The sequence below is a fragment of the Melanerpes formicivorus genome, unplaced genomic scaffold (assembly GCF_026170545.1).
Source record: "Melanerpes formicivorus ecotype bairdi unplaced genomic scaffold, bMelFor1.0.p_v2 SCAF_25, whole genome shotgun sequence".
Classification (NCBI taxonomy): Eukaryota; Metazoa; Chordata; class Aves; order Piciformes; family Picidae; genus Melanerpes; species Melanerpes formicivorus.
Window position 1 is genome coordinate 1,083,850 of NW_027142377.1, and position 23,235 is coordinate 1,107,084.

The window sequence follows — 23,235 nt, forward strand, 5'->3', positions numbered from 1 at the left end:
GTCCTCTTCCTTATTGTCACTCTGAAGTTGTAGGGAGTGAAATGAGGATGAGCAGAGACCTGGAGTTCCTCTCCTATGAGGACAGAGCTGAGAGAGTTGGGGCTGTTCAGTTTGGAGAGGAGAAGGCTCCCAGGAGACCTTCTTGTGGCCTTCCAGTATCTGAAGGGGCTCCAACAAAGCTGAGGAGGGACTATTGAGTGATAGGACTGGGGGGAATGGATCCAAGCTAGAGGAGGGGAGGTGTAGATTAGCCCTTATCTTCCTAAGTTCTTCCCCATGAGGGTGGTGAGACACTGGCTCAGGTTGCCCAGGGAGGTGGTGGAAGCCTCCTGCCTGCAGGTTTTTGCAGCCAGGCTGGCTGTGGCTGTGAGCAACCTGCTGTAGTGTGAGGTGTCCCTGCCCATGGCAGGGGGCTTGGAACTGGCTGCTCCTTGAGGTCCCTTCCAACCCTGACAAGTCTGTGATTCTGTGAACTGTTTGTGTACCTCAGATGGCTTCTGCACACCTGGACAGCCCACCAGCAATCCCTCCTAGGCAGCCGACCTCGAAGGTGTACTCCCCAAGGTACTCAGTGCCTGACCGGACCTGCATCCCCGACCCCCCCGAGAGCCCTCCGGTGTTGCCGCCCCGGGAGCCCGTGCGAACTCCGGACGTGTTCTCTAGCTCACCACTACACCTCCAACCTCCGCCCCTGGGCAGAAAAAGCGAACTGGGCAACACCTTTTTCCCCAACAGCCCTTCTCCCTTCACCCCTCCCCCACCTCAGACGCCTTCTCCGCACGTGGCGCGGAGGCACCTCCCGTCGCCGCCGCTGCCGCCGCCGCCGCCGCCGGAGGCCGAGCCGCCTCCCGTGGCCGGCCCGCCCGTCCCTCCGCGCCAGAGCACTTCTCAACATATCCCAAAGCTGCCTCCCAAGACTTACAAGCGGGAGCACACGCACCCCTCGATGCACCGCGACGGGCCGCCGCTGCTGGAGAACGCCCACTCCTCCTGAGCCGCCCCGCGCCCGCCGGCCCCCGCGGCCCCACGCTGGTGCTACGTCTGTTGCTGGCAATGGATGCACTGAACACCCCTCCCTCCCTGCCCCCCTCCCCACGGTGCCAAGGAGTTGGGATGTGTATGCCAAACACTAAAACAAACGGAAAGCAAAACAAGCCTCTCTCTCCCCCGAGAGGTTGGGAATGCAGTGTGTACAGAAAGGGGAACGGAGAACGTTCTGGTGGAGGGGGGTGGGGGTGGGGGGAAAAACGCAAAACAAAACAACTGGTGGAACTTTCTTCTCCTTTGGGTTGGTTTTAAGGTATTTGGACAAGGGATTGTAGCAGGAAACGGACTGGAAAGGCTTCCTTGGCCGAGAGAAGAGCCTGGTCTTTGTGTCATGAGCAATCAGAGAGGCTGTGCTTGCCGTGGTGATCCGTGGTGCCCAGTACAGGGAGGCAAAGCAGCCTCCTGTCCATCAGTGGCATAGAGTGGCACAGGTTTTGTTTCTTTCCTTTTTCTTTTGGGTTGTTTTGGTTTTGGTTTGTTTTTTTTTTGGTGGAAATGGAAAACAATTATGCACTTTTTTTAGGTTGTTGTTTTGTTGTTTTGTTTTGTTTTTTTAACAACAGGGGAAAAAAAAAACCAAACCCCAACCCCATTAAAAAGCCATCAAAACAAACCACCCCAGATGCAAAAGAAACATAAAACCAACCAACCCACCCAAGCCCACAAAGCAGACCCTAAACCAAACCAACAGAGGCAAACCAAACACCACCACCCCCCCCCAAGCAACCGAATCGAAATGGAACCAAACCAACCAAACAAAGCCCACAAAACAAAAAAATCATCTCCCCACAGGGAGCTCTGTGCCCTTCTGAATTCTCCCTTTTGCTTTTCCCTCCCTGCTTTTCCAACACCTCCCTGAACCGCCGAGGGAAGAACCCGCGAGGAAGATCTGTGGTACCTAACCGAGCTCGAGGTAAAGGCAAAAAGCACTGTATTGCAGTCCTGTTTACAAGATGAGGAGTAAGGGGGGGAGGGGGGGGGTAACCCCAAGGCTTCACCAAAGAGGTACTTTATTGTTGTTGTTGTTGTCGTCGTTGTTGTTGCTGTTGTTGTGTTATTAATTATTATTATTATTATTATTTTCTGAACTATTAACGGTGCCAGTCGGAAACAAAACCACCCCCAGACAAAAAAAAAAACAGCAAAGAAGAACCTCCCAGAGCCACCCAACCAACAGACAAAAATAAATTTTTGCCAGGAAGCCCTAAAGTCTTAATTACTGCTTTTCTTCACAGCTCTAGAGGCAGGTGGAAGAGCGAGGTCCTTCGGGAGAGAAGGGAATCCTCGTTGGCTGTGGGGCCGCTTTAAAGCGGCGCGCTCACCCCAAGCAAGCGAGCAAGCGGCAGTGCTGCGTGGAGGAGGAGGCTGCTGACCTCTCCTAGATGGATCTCACCCCCTTTTGGGAAGGTTCCCTGATAATCCATTTCGTGGTAGCTCTTCTTCTCCTCCTTGGGTTTTTCAGGCCAGGCTGGCTGTGGCTGTGAGCACCCTGCTGCAGCGTGAGGTCTCCCTGCCCGTGGCAGGGCGGGGCTGGAACTGGATGAGCCTTGAGGTCCCTTCCAACCCTGAACAACTCCTGTGATTCCATGGTTCTTTCTGGGGTTTTGGGGTTTTCTTTCCTTCCAGCCATGCCATGGGAAGAGTCACCTGTGAAAAGGAGCTCTCAGCCTGTCAGCTTCCAACAGCTGGTTGCCGTGTTCTGCTTTAACCATAGGTTGATCAAAACAGGATTTTTGCCTTGCAGTTGCAAACAAACCAAAACCAACAGGAAAAAAAACCACCCCACACACAATCCCCCACCCCCTCCAACCAACCAAACCTGGTGTGTATATAATAAGTGAACCTTGCATAAAGTATCCTTGCAGATTGGTTTTAATTTAATTGAAATAAAGATACAGATATCTTTGGCTGACAGAGGTTAAGTTATTACCGGGGCGGAGGCCTGGCTCTTCTTCTCGCTGCCTTGACACAGGAGAAGAGCAGAGGTGAGGAACCAGTTCTGCGCCAGGAAGCTGCTGGGACGCTGCAACAAGGTTGCACAGGGAAGGGCTTGAGGCCCCTGCCCTGCAGATAGTCAAGGTGAGGCTTGACAGGGCTCTGAGCAAGCTGATCTGGTTGAGGATGTCCCTGCTGAGTGCAGGGGAAGGTTGGACTGGATGAGCTTTGGAGGTCCCTTCCAAGCCAGGTGTCCTAGTTTTGAGCCATGAGCTGCCAGGGCAAAAGGCCAGAGGAGATCTCAGGAACAGTGTGGCCAGCAGGAGCAGGGAGGTCATTGTGCCCTGTACTCAGCACTGGTTAGGCCACACCTTGAGTCCTGTGTCCAGTTCTGGGCTCCTCAGTTTAAGAAAGATGTTGAGATGCTGGAAGGTGTCCAGAGAAGGGCATCAAAGCTGGGGAGGGGTCTGGAGCACAGCCCTGTGAGGAGAGGCTGAGGGAGCTGGGGTTGCTTAGCCTGGAGAAGAGGAGGCTCAGGGGAGATCTTACTGCTCTCCACAACTACCTGAAGGGAGGTTGTAGCCAGGTGGGGGTTGGTCTCTTCTCCCAGGCACCCAGCACCAGAACAAGAGGACACAGTCTCAAGCTGTGCCAGGGGAAGTTTAAGCTGGATTTGAGGAAGAAATTCTTCACAGAAAGAGTGGTTGGCCATGGGAATGTGCTGCCCAGGGAGGTGGTGGAGTCCTCATCACTGGAGGTGTTTAGGAAGAGCCTGGATGTGGCACTTGGTGCCATGGTTTAGTTGATCAGATGGTGTTGGGTGGTAGGTTAGGCTGGATGATCTCAAAGGTCTTGTCCAACCTGGTTAATTCTGTATTCTGTATCTTTTAGCCCTTCCCAAGGAGTAAAATCAAACTGCTCCACCCTGGACTGGAAGTTTCAATGGGAATTCTCTTCACAAATCCATACAAAAGGCATTCAGGTATCAGGAAGACTTTCACAGGTTAGGCTCAGCCCTTCCCCTGCACCTACCGGGCTAGAACCTTCCAGAAACCTCCACCCCCCTCAGGCTCAGCAGCCCAAGAGCAGCCACACTGTGCCCCCCCAGCTAGGAGATGGAGAGGGGAGAGGGAGAGCTCTGGCTGTGCACTGCCTTAAACAGAGAGGTACAGGGAAAGAGGATCACAGATGGCAACATCCTGGGACAAGCTGCCTGTCCCCCTGGGACTCTTTAGCCTCTGGAGGACTTTTCTTTGTGGTTCTACCAATTAACTCCTGATTGCCCTCAGCCTACACCACCAGACTCTTCTGTGGTTCTGCATGCTTCTGACTCAGTGGATGTATTTTAGTCTTTAAAAATATCTATATCTGTTTTGGCATGTTTTAAATGCAAAGGAATAACTCTGTGCTGTTTGAGAAGCTGCCTTCCTCCCCAAAGGAATTCTTGCAGCTTATCAAACACCTCACAGCTTATCACAGCTCCTCTGTGGATAAGACACTTGGCAGAAAAACAGTTCCCACTGGGAATACTCTTTCCAGCAGGGTTTTTGTGTGCAGAACACAGCCAGTTGGACTGGTGCCGTGGTGGATTGGGCACAAACCTCCCTACTGCTCTGCAGCTCCAGAACACCCTGGCACTCCCTGAAGAGAAGAGGCTCTGCAGCTTCCACTGCAGTTTACATGTCAGATGTAAAGTATCTCAGCTCCACGTGGCACAGGGGGCAAAGTACAATCCTATTCCATTTGCTCTTTGGAAGAAGAATGCATTCCAGCCTCGGGGAAAGCTGTGTCATTAGAGGTGATGCTCAGAGGACAGGCTGAGAGAGTTGGGGCTGTTCAGTCTGGAGAAGGCTCCCAGGAGACCTTCTTGTGGCCTTCCAGGATCTGAAGGGGGCTCCAAGAAAGCTGGGGAGGGACTTTTGAGGGTGTCAGGGAGTGATAGGACTGGGGGGAATGGAACAAAACTAGAAGTGGGGAGATTCAGATTGGATGTCAGGAAGAAGTTCTTGCCCATGAGGGTGGTGAGAGACTGGCACAGGTTGCCCAGGGAGGTGGTGGAAGCCTCCTGCCTGGAGGTTTTTGCAGCCAAGCTGGAGGTGGCTGTGAGCAACCTGCTGTAGTGTGAGGTGTCCCTGCCCATGGCAGGGGGTTGGAACTGGATGCTCCTTGAGGTCTCTTCCAGTCCTGACAGTTCTCTAATTCTATGATGCTTTCTGAGTGCTGGCTGCAATGCCCTGGGTCAGTGCCCTTGTGGCATTTCAGAAAGCCTTCTGGTCTCATCAGGAATAGCAGCTCTCATCATGGGCACACATGGAAAGCTCTCACTTTCATCCCTTCTTTCATGTCTTCTCAATGTTGTTCTGAAAGACTCTCCTAGCAACAGAAGGGAAAATGAAGATCTGCTGGTGGGTCCAGAGGAGGCTATGAAGATCATCACAGGGCTGGACAATCTCTGCTATAGGGACAGGCTGGGAGAGTTGGGGCTGTCCAGCCTGGAGAGGAGAAGGCTCCAGGGAGACCTTAGAGCTGCATTTCAGTATCTGCAGGGGAGCTGCAGGCAGGCTGGGGAGGGACTGTTCAGAAGGGCTTGGAGTGCTAGGCCCAGGGGCAGTGGTTTGAAAGTGGAGCAGGGCAGACTGAGGTTGGCCCTCAGGAGGAAGTTGTGCCCAAGGAGAGTGGTGAGACACTGGCCCAGGCTGCCCAGGGCTGGGCTTGAGGCCCCATGCCTGGAGCCATTGAAGCTGAGCCTGGCTGTGTCCCTGTGCAGCCTGCTCTAGCTGGAGGTGTCCCTGCTGAGTGCAGGGGGGTTGCACAAGATGCCTTTGGAGGCTCCCTCCCAACCCACTGCAGTCTGTGACTCTGTGATATGAGGATTGTCTGTTGTGGCCTGGAGTGGGAAGGTTGCTGCACAATGGAACATGCCTCTCTGGAGGCTCCATGAGTTGCTGTTACTCTGGAGTGCTGATGTGAGGCTAGCTAGAAGTCAGCCTGAACAGTGTCCACAAAGTGTTGAACAGGGTAAGAGTGGTCATCGGAGCATGAGAGCTGGGCTGCTGCACTGGTTTTGCTGTTTCAGCTCAAGGTTTCTACTTCATGTACGCTCTGTTGCAATGGTCAGGCTTAACCTGGGCTTGGTCATCTTCTAGCTTGTGTCCAGCTCAGAAAAGCCCTCTGAGATTTTGGAATTGCCAGGATTCCAAGTGGTAGGTACTGCAACCTGTAGTATCAACAGAGGCAGGGCAGTGAAGGGATTCAGAGCAGCCCAGCCAAGAAGGACTTGCAGGTACTGGTGGATGGGAAGCCAGCGGTGTGCACTCCCAGCCCAGAAGCACCTCACACCCCTGCAAACCCAGCAGAGTGAGGGAGGGGATTCTGCTCCTCCCTTGTGAGGCCAGAATGAGGAGCTCTGGGGTTCTGCAGCTTGGAGCAGAGGAGCCTGAGGGCTGCCCTCATTGCTGGTGATCAAGATGTGCAGGGCAGTGTGGGGAGGATGGAGCCAGGCTCTGCTCAGGGATGTCCAAGGACAGCACAAGGGGCACTGGGGGCAAGCTGGAGCAGAGGAGGTGCCACAGGAGGGAAGGGAAGGGAAGGAGAAACTTTGTCAGTGTGAGGGTGCTGGAGGCCTGGAGCAGGCTGCCCAGAGAGGTTGTGAAGTCTCTTTCCCTGGAGACATTCTAAACCCACCTGGCTGTGTTCCTGTGTGCCCTGCCCTGGGTGCCCCTGCTCTGGCAGGGGGGTTGGCCTGGGTGACCTTCAGAGGTCCCTTCCAACCCCTAACATTCTGTGATTCTGTGATGTTGCCTCTGGAAAGGACCTGAGAAACATGGATGTCCTCTTTTCATGCATGCAGCCTTCTGGCTGACCCAGTGCCCAGGAGCCAGGAACTTTATTTAAAAGCAGCATTTATTTGGCACAGGAAGAAAAAATCATCCAGAGCGCACGGGGGGGGGAGTCAGAGAGGGTCCTGCAGGAGGTGGTGTGCTCGTCCGTGGTGCTGAGCTTCACACCCCTTCATTTTATTCACATTTGCAGATTCTGAGCAGGTAAAAGGACATCTCAGGTGAGAAGTGTAGGCCTGGAAGTAAGGGACTCACAGAGGATCAGAAAGGACCAACCATCAGTTCTGACCCAGCCTCGGATGGCTACAGCAGAAGCTAACACCCAGGGGAGTTTGACAAGCAAAGCTCTGCCGCGTTGGAAGGGCTTCCTCACCCAGCAGCTGGCAGCAAGGTAGCTTTGCCCCCTTTCTCCTCTTTCTGTCCTGGCATCCTCCCTGCCATGGGACAGCAATGTGCCCTGGGGGCCAGGAGGGCCAGTGTGATCCTGGGGGGCGTTCAGAGGAGTGTGTCCAGCAGAGCCAGGGAGGTTCTCCTCTCCCTCTACTCTGCCCCCGTGTGGCCCCACCTGGAATCTGGCATCCAGTTCTGGGCTCCCCAGTTCAGGAGGGACAGGGATCTGCTGGAGAAAGTCCAAGGGAGGGCTGCAAGGCTGCTGAAGGGCCTGGAGCACTGCCTGGTGAGGAGAGGCTGAGAGCCCTGGGTCTGTTTAGTCTGGAGAGGAGAAGGCTGAGAGGGATCTGATCAATGTCTATCAATAGCTGAGGGCTGGGGGTCAGGAAGGAAGGGACAGGGACAGGCTCTGCTTACTGTGCCCTGTGATAGGACAAGGGGCAGTGGATGGAAACTGCAGCACAGGAGGCTCCACCTCAACATGAGGTGAGGGTCCCAGAGCCCTGGAGCAGGCTGCCCAGAGAGGTTGTGGAGTCTCCTTCTCTGGAGCCTTTCCAGCCCTGTCTGGCTGTGTTCCTGTGTGACCTGTGCTGGATTCTATGGCCCTGCTCTGGCAGGGGGCTGGACTCAATGATCTCCAGAGGTCCAGTGGCCTCAAGCCACTTACACCACAGCCATGTGCACTTCCCTCCAGGCATTACTGTTGGCCTCAGCATCCCAGCCCTGCCAAAAGAAAGTGAGGGACCCACACAGCCTCTCCAAGCTGCCCTCACCCTGTCCCAGCTCCAGCTAACATCAGAGCCCTCACCCAGTGGTACGCCTGCTGCTGGGCTGCGCCAGCGAACGTCACAGCAGCGGGCTGCAGTCCTGCCTGTGCTTTGTGCTACACAAAAGCACTGCTCCTCTGCATAAGAAACACCCAGGGTTTGGCACACTAAGGTGCAAGGTGGGTAGCTTATGTCTTCTGGTGGAAGAGATTCCTTGCAGGAAAGGGAGGCCTGGTGACTTTGATGGGGAAGCACCAGTGACCTGCCTGCCCTCGTGCTTCCATGTAAGATCCAGAGCAAAGTGATGCACAGGATGCTGGTGTCAGGCCCAAGGGAGCTGGCCATGAGTATTCAGGTGTCCTACAGGCCTGCAGCCAGCTGTCAGTGTCAGCACAGATCCACAGTGGGGCCAGGGTCCAGAAGAGTCTCTTTGATGGCAGGCCTTGCTCTCAGCCTCAGTCACTTGCTTGGAGGCACAGGCAAGTCCAACAGTAGGAGCAGAGACTGATAGAGCAGGAGGCAATTCAAGGTACAGCACAGTGCCTGGAATGGGAAGGAGAGTTCTGGGGGGTGGGGGAAGTCCACAAGAAAGGAGGTTGCTGATTAAGGTGCCTGCTGGACCTTCTCAAACCAGCAGGGCAATGCCAGCTGGTCTCCTGGAAGTCGTGCTTGATGGTGGTGTCCTTGTGTTTGGTGGTGGTTTTCCTTGTGCTTGGTGCTGGGGTTTGGTTTCCTTGTGCTTGGTGCTGGGATTTGATGTCCATGTGCTTGATGGTGGTTTCCTTGTGCTTGGTGCTGGGATTTGATGTCCTTGTGTTTGGTGGTGGTTTCCTTGTGCTTGGTGCTGGGGTTTGATGTCCTTGTGCTTGATGGTGGTTTCCTTGTGCTTGGTGCTGGGATTTGATGTCCTTGTGCTTGATGGTGGTTTCCTTGTGCTTGGTGCTGGGATTTGATGTCCTTGTGCTTGATGGTGGTTTCCTTGTGCTTGGTGCTGGGATTTGATGTCCTTGTGTTTGGTGGTGGTTTCCTTGTGCTTGGTGCTGGGGTTTGGTTTCCTTGTGCTTGGTGCTGGGGTTTGGTTTCCTTCTGCTTGGTGCTGGGGTTTGGTGTTGTTCTTTCAAAAGTGGAGGAAGAGAGGGGAATTTCAGGCTTCTGGCCAGGAAGCCAAGGCTGCAAAGGTGACCACTGTGTTGTGGGGGAGCCCCAAGTTCGACCTGGCTTGGTCTGGGAAGAGCAAAGATGTACGGCAAATGGGCAGCGCCGGGGGGTGACGGAGAGGAGAAGGTAGTGGGATTCATCCAATGTTTTCCAAGGCTCTGAGGAAAGTTAGGTCAGGTGGGGGGGAAAGCTAGCAAGTTCCTGTGCTTATTGGCCAGCCTGTGCTGGCTGAGCTCCCCTTCAACCCATAGCCTGGCCCTGCCCTGTGCTAGGAAGAGCAGGATGCGTCTGTAAGGCAGTCGTGAGAGTCTCCTCTCCCCCACCCCTCCACCTAGCGTGTGAGTAGTCAGGGGGGGGAATCTTAGGGCCCTGCTGTCTGCCTCCACCCTCAGGGCCCCGGGGGAGCACTGTTGCACCTGGGCTGTGGCCTGCCTTTCTCTGGGCTGCTTATTTCTTTTTGAAGAGCTTGCGGAAGGAGCTCCGGAAACCCCCCTTGGGCTCGTGCCGCGGGTTGTGGTCGCTGAAGGATGTTTGCTCATTGTCATCCTTCTGGCAGAACCTGGTGTTGTCTTCTGCATGGAGCTCCTAAAAGGGAAAAGACAATTTAACCAGCATTTGCAACCTGACATCCTTGTCCCCTTCTCTCTCTGCCTCTCTGCTAGGAGGGACCTGCTGGGTGAGGAGGTGCTGGTGAGGCCGGGAGGCAGCAGGTCACCTGGGGCTGGGTGGTACCTTGGCAGAGAGCTTGTGGCTGGCTCTGAGGCTGAGGCAGTGGCAGAGGAGTGGAAGGGGAGGCTTTGTGAGAGGAAACTGCAGCCTTCCTTGCTAAGCTTTTTGTTCAGGAGAACCTTAGGAGCTGCCTTTTGCCGAGAAGGGAGCAAGCCAGCGAGGGCAGTGGAAGCAGCTTCTCTCCCTCTCCTTACTCAGGAGCTCTCTTTACCCTAAAGCAGGGAGGCTTCAGGTTTCTCGAGCTGCTATGGTGTGAGAGACTCTTCTGTTGGCTCTGCTGCTGCCTGTGTGGCTTTGTGTCTGTGGGGCAGAAGGCTTCATCAGCACACACACCCCTGGGCAAGTGTGCCACTGAAAGGTCTTGCCCCCTTTCAGGAGAACGCTGAATTCCCCTCAGCAAGGCTCTGGGCAAGTCCCTCTTCTCCAGTCGTGGCCACCAGTGCCAGGGTGGTCTCCTGAGAGAGGCAGAATGTCCCCTGCCGTTCTGCACCCTGCTGTGGGCCACAGCTCTGTGCAAGCGAGCGCCAAAGAGCTCGCAGGAGCCTGTTTCAGGGGGGCCATGTCCCCCGTGGATCTCCTCCTGCCTGCCTCATTTCCCCTGCTCGGCCATCCACCAACCCTCTCTCACTGGGCTTTTGCCTCTTTTGAGGTTTCCTTGCTGCCTTCAGGCTGTTGGCACAGCCTGTGTCTGCCTCTGCAGCCTCCTCTGCATCTCACCTCTTCGTAACAGGAGAGGGTTTCTCCAGACAGCACTGAGAGAACTGAGCAGCTCACAGTCTGGAGAGCATCTTCCCCTCTGCCAGCCCCAAGCTGGCTCTGACCAGGCACACTGCAGGCTGTGGAAGGGTAGTGCTGCCAGGCCTGGTGCCCCTGAGGGGCAGGAGTGCCACCTGCCCTGTCGGTGTTTGAGGGACACAGCTCCTGGGCTCTGCCTGTTTGCAGGCAGGCTTCAGCGTGGGTCTGCGATCCAGGCCACAGAGGCCACGGAGCAGAGCCTTGCTGGTGGAACTGGACCCAGCTGGGTGGAGTCATGGCCAGTTTACCCCAGCTGGGGGTCTGATGCCGAGTCCCTTGGCTCTCTCCACCCAGCACTCCTCAGGCAGCTCACCCTGCAGCGTCCGCTCTGACCAGCCTGGTGACCCTGACCAGAGGCAGCGTTTGCTGGCGGGGGAAGCCGGGTGACAAGCTGGGGACGCAGCAGGGGCTGGCTTGTCTCAAGGGCACTCCAGCTGTCGCTCAGCTGTGTGCCCCAAGCCCCTGCTCGTCCCCAGGGAGGGGCGGGGGGGTGAGAAGGAGCTGTCTCCTCCCTCCCTCGGGCACATGCATGCGGATGAGGACTTGGAATGTGTGGCCTTGGAAGCTATTCCGACAGGTTCTGCCCTGCCTCTGTGTCTCGGATCTTTCTGCTGCTGCTGCTGCTCCTGCACCACCACGTGCCTGGCCTTGCCTTGGGTGTGGGTTGGGTTTGGTTTTTTGGTTTGGTTTGTGTGTGGGTGGGTTTTTTTTTTCCTCCTCCTATTTAAGCCTCCTTACTTCCAGAAAGCTCTGCTTTTCACTGGCTCCTCTCTGTGGGGGGAAGTAGCTCCTCTGGGAGCTGCGTGCTGAGGCTGGGCCCATGTGGGGCTGGAGGTTCCTCTCCTGCTTCTGCTGCAGGCGGCTGCCGCTGCTGCTGCGGGTGCTGTACAGCCTGGTGCTGACCCCCTCGGCGCTGCGCGGCAGCTCCTTCAGCGACCTGCTCAGCTGCTTCCCCTTGCTGTGGAACATCTCCCGCTTGTAGGTGCTGCTGCTGACCGGCGTGACGCTCTTGGGCAGCGGCTGCAGGGCGTGCTCCGTCCTCTCGGGCTCCGAGGTGAAGTTGACCGGCCTGAGGAAGCAGATGTCCAGGCTGGACTCGGAGGAGGCGGGAGAGCAGTTCTCAAAGAGGGCGAGGTTCTGGAAGGCGTCCTCTTCGTAGGGGCCGGGCAGGGGGAACACCTCCCCGGGGTACTCGAACTCCTCGTAGCTGGGGGCGAAGGTCCTGGCGTCCTGCAGCAGCTCCACCGAGCTCCGGATGGCTCTCTCGGCGTTCCCCACCGCGTCGGCCGGCGGCGCCTCGTACTCCATCTCGGGGATGGACTGCAAGGGGGTGGCCAGAGCCTTCAGCTCCTGCTCCGTCAGCTGGGAGGAGCCGAGGATGTTCTCCGGCCTCTCGTGCTTCCTGCTCTCCATTTCCCAGTCGGGAGGCTTCACAGCCTGCAGGTTCTCCATCACGGCTGGCTGGGGTTTCTTCACCGGGGGCATCAGATGCCTTGGCAATAAACAAATCAGAGAGAAGGGAGTGGAATATTAAAGGATGGCCCAGAAACGACAGAACAAGCCCTCCCCAACCCTGCCTCGCTCCCCCAGCTACCTTCCCTTGCTTTTGAGGCCAAAAGCTACTTTGCTAGCTTGGAGAAGATTAACAGCTAGAAACTGCCTCCTGGGTTAGCAGGAGCAAGACTGCAGGAGTAGAACAGATCACAGGCACACAGGATGTGAGGGGCTGGAAGGGACTTCTGGAGATCTTCAAGTCCAACCCCCCTGCCAGAGCAGGACCATAGAATCCAGCACAGGTCACACAGGAACACATCCAGGTGGGGTTAGAAAGGCTCCAGAGAAGGAGACTCCACAACCTCTCTGGGCAGCCTGCTCCAGGGCTCTGGGACCCTCACAGGGAAGAAGTTCCTCCTCATGTTGAGGTGGAACCTCCTGTGCTGTAGTTTCCATCCAGTGCTCCTTGCCCTATCACAGGATGCAGTGAGCAGAGCCTGTCCCTCCTGACACCCAGCCCTCAGATACTTATGAGCTCCTCCAGGAGCTTTAAGTGACTTTTGTCCTCTGCACCCTGAGAAGCTGAGATGAGGCAGCCCAGCTCCCTCCACTGCATCTGCACTTGGCATTCTTACTCCTCTTGCTGGGATGCACAGGCTGTGTCTTATTGCAGCCACAGAAGGTGAGTAGCTGCACACTCCTGCGCAGGGTGACTGTCCCTAGAAGCATGTCAGGAGTACTTGGAGAGCTCCTGCCCTCCATCTGTTCCACGTCCCTCAGCAGGGAGCGCTGCACTGGATGCAGTATTAGGTGCAGGCCCTTAACAAGCTCTCTTTCCATGAATGAAAGTCCCACTGCTGTCTTCTGGGGACATAATGAAAGGAGTGGGGCAGCAGGAGGTGCAGAGCTGTGTGTCTGGGACAGGTCAGCCCCATGCAGCAGACCGGGTGCGGAGCCCCAGTATGGTTACAGCCAGTGGCAGGGTGAGGAAGAGCTGGCAGTTGGCAGCTGTCATGGCAGACAGGGCAGACCCTGGCCTGTGTCGGGAGCTGCACGGCCAGCAGGGCCATGGACGGTGTCCAGAGAAGGGCCATGAGGATGAGCAGAGGCCTGGAGCTCCTCTGCCATGGAGACAGACTGAGAGAGTTGGGGCTGTTCAGTCTGGAGAGGAGAAGGCTCCCAGGAGACCTTCTTGTGGCCTTGCAGGATCTGCAGGGGGCTCCAAGCAAGCTGGGGAGGGACTTCTGAGGGTGTCAGGGAGTGATAGGACTGGGGGGAAATGGAGCAAAAGTAGAAGTGGGGAGATTGAGATTGGATGTCAGGAAGAAGTTCTTGCCCATGAGGGTGGTGAGAGCCTGGCACAGGTTGCCCAGGGAGGTGGTGGAAGCCTCCTGCCTGGAGGTTTTTGAGGCCAGGCTGGCTGTGGCTGTGAGCAACCTGCTGTAGTGTGAGGTGTCCCTGCCCATAGCAGGGGGGTTGGAGCTGGCTGATCTTTGAGGTCCCTTCCAACCCTGACAATTCTGTGATTCTATAGAGGGTTATTTCCTCCACTCCTGGTCAGTGCTGATGAGGCCCCACAAGGGCCCGGGATGAATGTGGGGGCACTGGGGAGGTGCCAGCTGAGGCTACCGAGATGGGGGCCTGAAGCATCCTGCCTTTGAGGGGAGAGAGATTGGCTTGGGTAGTCTGGTGAGGAGGAGGCTAACAACTCTGCCACTTGAGGGGACTGGGAACAGTGAAGCCCAACTCTCCTTGTCAGGGGCAGGTGATGTAAGGAAGCACAGGAGCCCAAACTGCTGGCACAGGCAGAAAGGCAGCTCTGCTGTGCTGCTCTGCTCATCACCCAGCTGGCACCTCTCAGCAGGCTAGAAATGGGCAAAGATTGCCAGCTCTGGAGCCTTTCTGTACTTGAATCTCATGCTAACAAGCCCAGTACTCAGTGGCCTGCTGCGTGATGCTTTGGTTTTGTGGCTGTTCTGAGGCCTTGGTGGTGTTTCCTGGCTGCTGTCACACCGGCAGGGAACAATGCAGGGTGCTGCTGTTGCACGCTGCTGCCAGGCCTGCACACACACATCTCCTCCTGGAGGCACTGTGCAGACAGACAGCCCTGGGCAGAGCCATGAGATGTTTGTGCTGGTAAGAGCCTGGTGGTGGACAGCAGAAAGGCCCCAGGCCTTCCTCTCTCTGTCCGTACACAGGGGAGACCTTAGAGCTCCATTTCAATGTCTGAAGGGCAGGCTGGGGAGGGACTGTTCAGAAGGGCTTGGAGTGCTAGGCCCAGGGGCAGTGGTTTGAAGCTGGCTCAGGGCAGACTGAGGTTGGCCCTCAGGAGGAAGTTGTGCCCAAGGAGAGTGGTGAGACACTGGCACAGGCTGCCCAGGGCTGGGCTTGAGGCCCCATGCCTGGAGCCATTGCAGCTCAGCCTGGATGAGGCCTAGTGTGATCCAGCTGGAGGTGTCCCTGCTGCCTGCAGGCATCTCGGGCAAGGTGCCCTTGGAGGGTCTCTTCCACCCCGGTGCAATCCATGGCTCTGTGAGCAGGCTTGGAAGTGACTGTCTGTGGGTGCCTGCTGCCCCTGGCATCCTGTGGGTGAGGAGGCAGCTTGCAGGCTACTTTGGAAGCCAGGACAGGAGGCTTACGGGGTGGTGGTGCCAGAGGAAGGTGCTGGTGGGAAGGACTGGATTGTCTCTTCGGAGTGGATGCCGCTGTCCCGGATAGACGCCGCGCTGGGCGTCGGGGAAACCTCTTGGCTGGTACACTGGGAGGTGAGACCTTTGTACAGCTTCACCAGGGATGACCTGAGGGAGGAGAAATCCATCGTGGTGCTGAGAGACAAGGCAGGGTTAAATAAGCACCAGCGTGCAGCACTGCAGCAAATGGGTCTGGGAGGGGCCTTAATGTTCCCATTCACCTCTTCCCGCCCAGGGGGAGCAACCGGTGCTGCCCACCCTGCCCCACTCACAGGACCACAGGATGTGAGGGGGTGGAAGGCACCTCTGGAGATCATAGAATCCAAGCCCCTTGCCAGAGCAGGACCATAGAATCCAGCCCAGGTCACACAGGAACACATCCAGACAGGGCTGGAAAGGCTCCAGAGAAGGAGACTCCACAACCTCTCTGGGCAGCCTGCTCCAGGGCTCTGGGACCCTCACAGGGAAGAAGTTCCTCCTCATGTTGAGGTGGAGCCTCCTGTGCTGCAGTTTCCATCCATTGCCCCTTGTCCTATCCCAGAGTGCAACTGAGCAGAGCCTGTCCCTGTCCCTTGCTTCCTGACCCCCAGGCCTCAGCTATTGATAGACATTGACCAGATCCCTCTCAGCCTTCTCCTCTCCAGACTAAACAGCCCCAGGGCTCTCAGCCTCTCCTCACCAGGCAGGGCTCCAGGCCCTTCAGCAGCCTTGCAGCCGTCCCTTGGACTCTCTCCAGCAGATCCCTGTCCCTCCTGAACTGGGGAGCCCAGAACTGGATGCAAGATTCCAGGTGAGGTCTCAGCAGGGCAGAGCAGAGGGGGAGGAGAACCTCCCTGGATCTGCTGGACACACTCCTCTGAATGCCCCCCAGGAGCCCATTGGCCTTCTTGGCCCCCAGGGCACATTGCTGTCCCCTGCAGAACTTGCTGCCCACCAGCACTCCCAGGCCCTTCTCCCCAGGCCTGCTCTCCAGCAGATCCCCTCCCAACCTGTCCTGCTGCAGTTTATTCTTCCTCCCCAGCTGCAGGACTCTGCACTGATCCTTGTTGAGCCTCAGTAGGTTCCTCTGTGCCCAGCTCTCAGTCTGCCCAAGTCTCTGCATGGCCTCACAGCCTCCAGGGGTCTCAGCCAAGCCTCCCAGTTGGGTATCATCAGCAAACCTGCTGAGCAGGCTCTGTCTGTCTCCTCATCAGTGCCATTGATGAAGACACTGGACAGGGTGCTCCTCAGCTCAGCAGGGCCTTTTTGCTTTCTGTCTTGTTCTTAATGCCATTCCTGACATCTGTCCCTCCCCAGCAGTTCTTCCAGCCCTTTACCACCCTCCACATGGGAAAGCTTCCCTTGAAGTTTGGTCTTGTCCTACTTCTCCAGTGAATCACCTCAAGGAACAAAGGGCAGCCCGAGGTTGATTTTAGTAGAGTTCTGATTTGAACCACCACTTCAGAAGCCACCTTCAGGGTCATTTCTGTCACAGTTTGTTTCAGCCAGGTCATGGGAGGCTTCTGTTCACGGCACCCTGCCAACAGCCTGCTCTCTCCTCCCAGGGAATGGCCTCAGGCTGTGACTGGGTAGGTTTAGACTGAACCTTTCCCCATCAAGAGTGGTCAGGCACTGGACTGAGCTGCCCAGGCAAGGTGGTGGAGTCCCCAAGCCTGGAGGTGTTTCAAGGTGGTTTGGCTGTGGTGCTTGGGGCTATGGTTTAGGGATGAGCCTTGCAGAGCAGGGTCAGGGGTTGGACTTGGTGATCCCCATCAGACTAAGCTAACACTGAGGTAGCCTCTCTCAGTCTCAGCCTAGGAGGGCTTCAGGCAACAGCTTTAGCACTCCCCAGGGCTACAAGGTTCCAAAGCAGTTCAGTCCCCAAGGTATTCTCCTGCTAGGAAATGACTTTTACTGTCAGTTTAAGGCCTCAGAAGTTCCCAGGACAAGTGTGGCTGCTGTGTTCAGAAGGATTCAAGAAGGACCCAGCCCAAACGTGCCCTCAGCAGGGAGGACAAAGGCCAGCAGTGAGCCTCCTCCAGCACTCCCCTGCAGAGGGCTTGGTTTGGTCTCAGCAGAGCAGCTGTGCCTGCTGACCTCGCCTGCGCCTCACCCCCTTGCTCGCAGGCTTCCCACACACCTCCCTTTCCCTGGGGACAGAGAGGAGGAGCTGGCACTGTGCTTACTTCTTCAGCTTCTTCCTCTTCTGTATGAGCAGGTCCTCGTTGCACTGGAAGAGGAGGCTGTAGTGGGAGATGAAGACCCGCAGGCGCTGCACACAGACCAGCAGCAGGTAGTAGTCAGGGTGCTCCTGCTCCGTGAACTTCAGGACGTTCTGGGGCACAGAACACACAAACACCCAGGTTGGAAAACACCCTCAGGAGCACCAAGCCCAACCCCTGACCCTGCTCTGCAAGGCTCACCCCTGGACCACAGCCCCAAGCACCACATCCAAACCACCTTGAAACACCTCCAGGCTTGGGGACTCCACCACCTCCCTGGGCAGCTCAGCCCAGTGCCTGACCACTCTGGATGGGCAAAAATTCTTCCTCCTCTTCAGTCTGCCCCTGCCCTGCTGCAGCTTGAGGCTCTTCCCTCAGAGGAGAGAGCAGGCTGTTGGGAACATGCCCTGAGCTTCTCTGGGGAGAAGCTGGGGCTGTGGATCAGTGCTCCAGAGTGCCCATGGCACCGCTCTGGGGGGCAGCACTTGCACCAGCCTCCTGCTGCAGCAGTGCAAATCCACAGGCAGCCACTGGCAGTGCAGCCCCGGGATGGCTGTGCAGTGCTTGAGCTGAGCAGTGCCTATAACCCACTTGCTGTCTGCCTCCCCTGCCTTGTCTGAAGCTTTCCAGCACAGGTCAGAGAACCCTGCTAGGAACTGGAACACATTCTCAGCAAACTCTTGTGTAGGAAAGGTGGTTGGGCCCTGGGAGCCTCCTGCCCTCTCAGGCTCTCTGCTAACAAGCATGTGGAGCATTCACCTTTGCCACAGGAGCTTGAGCAGAGCTATTATAGAATCACAGAGTTGTCAGGGTTGGAAGGGATCTCAAGGATCATCCAGTGCCAACCCCACTGCCATGGGCAGGGACACCTCACACTACAGCAAGCTGCTCACAGCCACAGCCAGCCTGGCCTCCTGTTGACCCAGAATTACAGCCTCACAGCATCAGGTTGGAAAAGACCTCAGAGATCATCAAGTCCAACCTATTACCTAATGCCTAACACCTCCTGACAACCAAACCATGGCTCCAAGTGCCACATCCAAGCCTTCTGTGAACACCTCCAGGGATGGGGGCTCCACCACCTCCCTGGGCAGCACATTCCAGTGGCCAGTTACTCTTTCTGGGAAGAACTTTCTCCTCACCTCCAGCATAAACCTCCCCTGGCACAGCTTGAGACTGTGTCCTCTTGTTCTGGTGCTGGTTGCCTGGGAGAAGAGACCAACCCCCACCTGGCTACAACCTCCCTTCAGGTAGTTGTAGAGAGCAAGAAGGTCTCCCCTGAGCCTCCTCTTCTCCAGGCTGAACATTCCCAGCTCCTTCACCTCTCCTCACAGGGCTGTGCTCCAGACCCCTCCCCAGCTTTGTTGCCCTTCTCTGGACACCTTCCAGCATCTTAACATCTTCCTTGAATTGAGGAGCCCAGAACTGGACACAGGACTCAAGGTGTGGCCTAACCAGTGCTGAGCACAGGGCACAATGACCTCCCTGCTCCTGCTGGCCACACTGTTCCTGCTCCAGGCCAGGATGCCATTATGGCCTTCTTGGCCACCTGGGCACACTGCTGGCTCATGTTCAGCTGCTGTCAACCAGTACCCAGAGCAGCAGGCAGCAGAGTTTTCAGCTTCCCAGGGGACACAAATTGGCTCTGTCAGGCCAAATGGAGAGAGTGGCAAACAGAAACTAGCTGCAGATGACAGTGATTTGAATTAAGCTATTCCCAGCTGGCTTCTCCTTTCAGGGAGCTCACTGGGTTAGCCAGAAGCCCTGTAGCTGGACAGGCCTGGACACCAGCTCTGGGTTGAAAAGCACAGCAAGACATCCTGGGGCCCTACCTGCAGGTGAATGAGGTACTCAGGGATGCGCTGCACGATGTGGAAGAACAGGATGTAGAGGTCAGACTTGATTTCTTCTTCTACCTGCAACACAGAAAGCAGCTTCAGACCCCCTCCCTCCCATAAAACATCTCTGCTCCCAAGGGCTTGTGGGCTTCAGTGAGTGACTCTGCTGGAAGTAGTTCTAGCAGTTCACAGGTGCACACCAGACAAGTGGCAGCTGTGTGTGACTGTCACAGAATCACAGCACACATCCTGCTGGCAGAGCCCTCCAAGCTCATCCAGCCCAGCCCTCCACCCAGCACTGCAGGGTCACCACCAAACCATGTCCCTAAGCACAGCTCCACAGGCTGCTGGAACACCCCCAGGGATGGTGACTGCAGCACTGCCCTGGGCAGACCATTCCAATGGCTGAGATCCCTTCCAGGGCAGAAATAGTTCCTGAGCTCCAGCCTGAGCCTGCCCTGGGGCAGCTTGGAACCATTGCCTCTGCTCCTGTCTCTTGCCACCAAGGAGCAGAGGCTGCCCCCTCCTCACTCCAACCTCCCTTCAGGGAGCTGCAGAGAGCAATGAGGTCTCCCTCAGCCTCCTCTTCTCCAGCCTGAACACCCCCAGCTCCCTCAGCCCCTCCTCTAGCCCAGGGGCTCCAGGCCCTTCTCCAGCCTGGCTGCCCTGCTCTGGACAGGCTCCAGCCCCTCAGTGTCCTTCCTGCAGTGAGGGCCCAGAGCTGAACACAGCACTCGAGGTGTGGCCTCCCCAGTGCTGAGCACAGGGGGATGGTCACCTCCTGGCCCTGCTGCCCACCCTGCTTCTGACCCAAGCCAGGATGCCATTGGCTTTCTTGGCTCCTGGGCACTGCTGGCTCATGCTCAGTGACTGCCATCCAACATCCCCAGGCCCCTCTCCCAGCTGCAGCTTTCCAACCACACATTCCCAAGTCTGGAGCTCCCCATGGGGTTGTGGTGACCCAGGTGCAGGACCTGGCACCTGACAACACACCAGGGGTGGGAATAGATGATCTCTGAGGTCCCTTCCAACCTAAGCCATTCAATGGTCTTGCTTCTGGAAGGGATCTTTGCAACTCCTTCCATCATTGTGCTAATGAAGGATGAAATTCCTTGGGTTGAAGGCTGGCTGTGAGAGGCAGCCTTGTGAAGAAGGGGGGGCTGTGCTTCAAAGATTAAGTTTCATTGAAACCCCAGGGAGATGCTGTTGTTCAGGGTGGAATTCTCAGCTTAGGCCTAAATGAATTTGAACAAAACAAGATTGACTTCCAAACAAAGATGTCTTGGAAGTGAGCTAGTATGGGTTGGTTGCCCTTCAAAACTGCCTCATTGAAACCAAGAATCAACCACAGGGGCCTGGAGAACCTCCCCTGTGGGCACAGGCTGGGAGAGTTGGGGCTGTTCAGCCTGGAGAAGAGAAGGCTCCAGGGAGAGCTGGGGAGGGACTTTTGACAAGGGCTGGGAGTGCCAGGATGAGAGGGAATGGATTGAAGTTTAGGGAGGACAGATTGAGACTGGAGGTGAGGAAGAAATTCTTGCCAGTGAGGGTAGGGAGACACTGGCACAGGCTGCCCAGGGAGGCTGTGGCTGCCTCCTCCCTGGAGGTGTTGAAGGCCAGGCTGGATGAGGCCTTGAGCAAGCTGGGCTGGTGGGAGGTGTCCCTGCCCATGGCAGGGGGTTGGAACTTTCAGGTCCTTTCCAATCCAAACCATTTTGTGACTCTCTGAACCTATTCCTGAAGCTGGGCAGCAGTGACTGTCTCCTCTCTAGAGCACTCACAGCCTCCCTCTGTCTCTCCCTGCCTCTCTCTGTAGCTTACATCCATTGCTTCCTTGCCCTGATTCCATGTCAGAGCAGGATCCCAGCTTTGGTTCCAGCTGAAATCTGCCTTCTGGAGCTGCCTGCCAGCCACAGCAGCCTTTGTGAAGATGACACTTGGCCACACAAGCAGCAGAGTGGCAGAGGAGTCCTGCTGTGGAGGGGCACACCAGGCAGAGGTGCAGGCTGCACGTGTGGCCCTGTCCCACCCTCCAGACTTGAAAGCTTTCCCTTGAAGTTTGCTGCTGCCCTGTGAAGCAGGCAGGAAGCTTACCTCCTTCAGGATTACCACGTGGATCAGAGAGATGCATTCTGGCAGGTCCCTCAGGTAGGCAACATAGCAGTCCAGGAAGTTGTTCTTAACAGAAGGGAAAAGAAAAGAACAGGGAAACTGCAGAGATGTTTTAAATGGGCATGGAGCTAGCCAGGATGAGAAAGATGTGGAAGGCCAGGCTGGATGTGGCTGGATGTGGCTGTGTAGTGTGAGGTGTCCCTGCCCATGGCAGGGGGTTGGAACTGGATGGTATTTAAGGTCCCTTCCAACCCTGACAATTCTATGATTCTCCACCATCACTCACAGGATGTTAGGGGTTGGAAGGGACCTCTGAAGGTTATCAGAGTCCAACCCCCCTGCCAGAGCAGGACCACTGATGAACTCCACTCCTGGGAGCTCATTAGTGCAGCAGAGCTGCTAACAGGGTGTGAAGCTTTCAGGGCTTGGGAGTGTCTCAAGAAAGGTTGCTCAGTAAAATGTGTTCAGCTGCTGAGCACAGCTTTAGGGGGGGAGAGTGGAGGGCAGAGAAGTTGGGGAGGTAGAAGCTCTCCTGATTTAAAGCTCTTCAGATTCATAAAGCACCAGAGAAGTTTTCACTCACAGAATCACAGAATTGTCAGGGTTGGAAGGGACCTCAAGTTGCATCCAGTTCCAACCCCCTGCCATGGGCAGGGACACCTCACACTACAGCAGGTTGCTCACAGCCATCCTCCTTCCAGGAGAAGCCCCACTGTTCACCAAGGGCTAGGGAGAGCTTCCCCCTGGCAAGGTGCTGCTGCTTTCCTTGGGGCTTACAAACCACAGAGGATAAAGGGACCTGCCCATAGTGTCTTGGGGAAGGGGAGCACAACACAGCCACCCAAGCTGTGGCTCCTGCCACCACCCATGGGCCTGGGGGTTTTGTTGTGGGGCTGTGCCACCTGCCTGTATGCCCCCCCTGCCCGGGGGGCCTGGCATGTAGGCACCCTGAGCAGCCAGGCACTATGACAAAGGGGCTCTCTTCCAAGGGGCTGGCTGAAAGGCCTTACCCCTGAAAAGCTGGGGAGGGACTTTTGAGGGTGTCAGGGAGTGACAGGACTGGGGGGGATGGAGCAGAACTAGAAGTGGGGAGATTGAGATTGGATGTCAGGAAGAAGTTGTTGCCCATGAGGGTGGTGAGAGACTGGCACAGGTTGCCCAGGGAGGTGGTGGAAGCCTCCTGCCTGGAGGTTTTTGAGGCCAGGCTGGCTGTGGCTGTGAGCAACCTGCTGTAGTGTGAGGTGTCCCTGCCCATGGCAGGGGGGTTGGCACTGGCTGATCCTTGAGGTCCCTTCCAACCCCAACAATTCTATGATTCTAGTCACAGCTTGGCAGCACAGCCCCTCTGCTGCAGGCTATCTCAGCCCACCTGTGGGCACCCCACCATGGCAGAAGAGCCCAGGTGGGGGTGTCTGTGACCTACCTCATCATTTGTTAGCTTCAGGAAGATGTCTCCCAGGATGCCCTGCCGTGGCCAGCTGAGGACTCGCTCCTGCAGGGCGTGCAGCAGGTCCACGTGCTGCTGCACCAGGTAGCGCAGCGAGGTGGGGAAGAAGCTGCAGGGAGACCACAGAGTCACAGGATGTCAGGGGCTGGAAGGGACCTCCAGAGATCACCCAGCCCAACCCCCCTGCCAGAGCAGAGTCACCCAGGGCAGGGCACACACGAACACAGCCAGGTGGGGTTGGAAAGCCTTCAGAGAAGGAGACTCCACAATCCCCCTGGGCAGCCTGCTCCAGGGCTCCACCACCCTCACAGTGACAAAATTCTTCCTCCTGTTTCCATGGAGCTCCCTCTGCCTCAGCTTCCACCACTGCCCCTTGTGCTGGCATTGGGCATCACCCAGCAGAGCCTGGCTCCAGCCTCTGGGCACTCACCCTGCACATCTTGATCACCAGCAAGGAGCTCACCCTCAGGCTCCTCCTCCCCAAGCCACAGAGCCCTCAGCTCTCTCAGGCTCTCCTCCTAAGGAAGATGTTCCACTGCCTGCAGCAGCTCTGGGGCTCTGTGCTGGACTCTCTCAAGCAGTTCCCTGAGGTCCTTCTTGAGCTGAGGGGCCCAGAACTGGACACAATATTCCAGATGTGGCCTCACAGGGCAGAGTAGAGAGCCACCTTGGGCTGCTGACACAAAGCATCAGTATCTGAGGACTGGGGGGGTCAGGAGGGAGGGGACAGCTCTGTTCACTGTGCCCTGTGATAGGGCAAGGGGCAATGGATGGAAACTGCAGCACAGGAGGTTCC

The 23,235-nt window shown here is 56.6% G+C and overlaps 2 protein-coding genes across 5 annotated transcripts in view; one reads left to right on the forward strand and one right to left on the reverse strand.

Annotated features, from left to right (window-relative positions):
* The window catches only part of SOS1 (SOS Ras/Rac guanine nucleotide exchange factor 1), a 69,916-nt gene extending 66,957 nt beyond the window's left edge, over positions 1-2,959 (forward strand). For 3 of the 4 annotated variants that reach the window (XM_068153027.1, XM_068153028.1, XM_068153029.1), the window contains one exon: positions 491-2,959. In XM_068153027.1, the coding sequence (XP_068009128.1) occupies positions 491-994 (504 nt within the window). In that variant the 3' untranslated portion in view covers positions 995-2,959. The remainder of the gene's footprint in view (positions 1-490) is intronic. The other variant, XR_010989111.1, reaches the window with a different exon arrangement.
* Positions 2,960-6,867: 3,908 nt separating this feature from the next.
* The window catches only part of ARHGEF33 (Rho guanine nucleotide exchange factor 33), a 35,183-nt gene continuing 18,815 nt past the window's right edge, over positions 6,868-23,235 (reverse strand). Inside the window, exons 9-15 of the mRNA XM_068153030.1 lie at positions 22,416-22,548; positions 20,975-21,058; positions 18,878-18,961; positions 17,010-17,158; positions 14,794-14,952; positions 11,391-12,152; positions 6,868-9,722 (exon numbers count right to left, since the gene is read on the reverse strand). Coding sequence (XP_068009131.1) covers positions 9,584-9,722; positions 11,391-12,152; positions 14,794-14,952; positions 17,010-17,158; positions 18,878-18,961; positions 20,975-21,058; positions 22,416-22,548 — 1,510 coding nt within the window. The 3' untranslated portion in view covers positions 6,868-9,583. The remainder of the gene's footprint in view (positions 9,723-11,390; positions 12,153-14,793; positions 14,953-17,009; positions 17,159-18,877; positions 18,962-20,974; positions 21,059-22,415; positions 22,549-23,235) is intronic.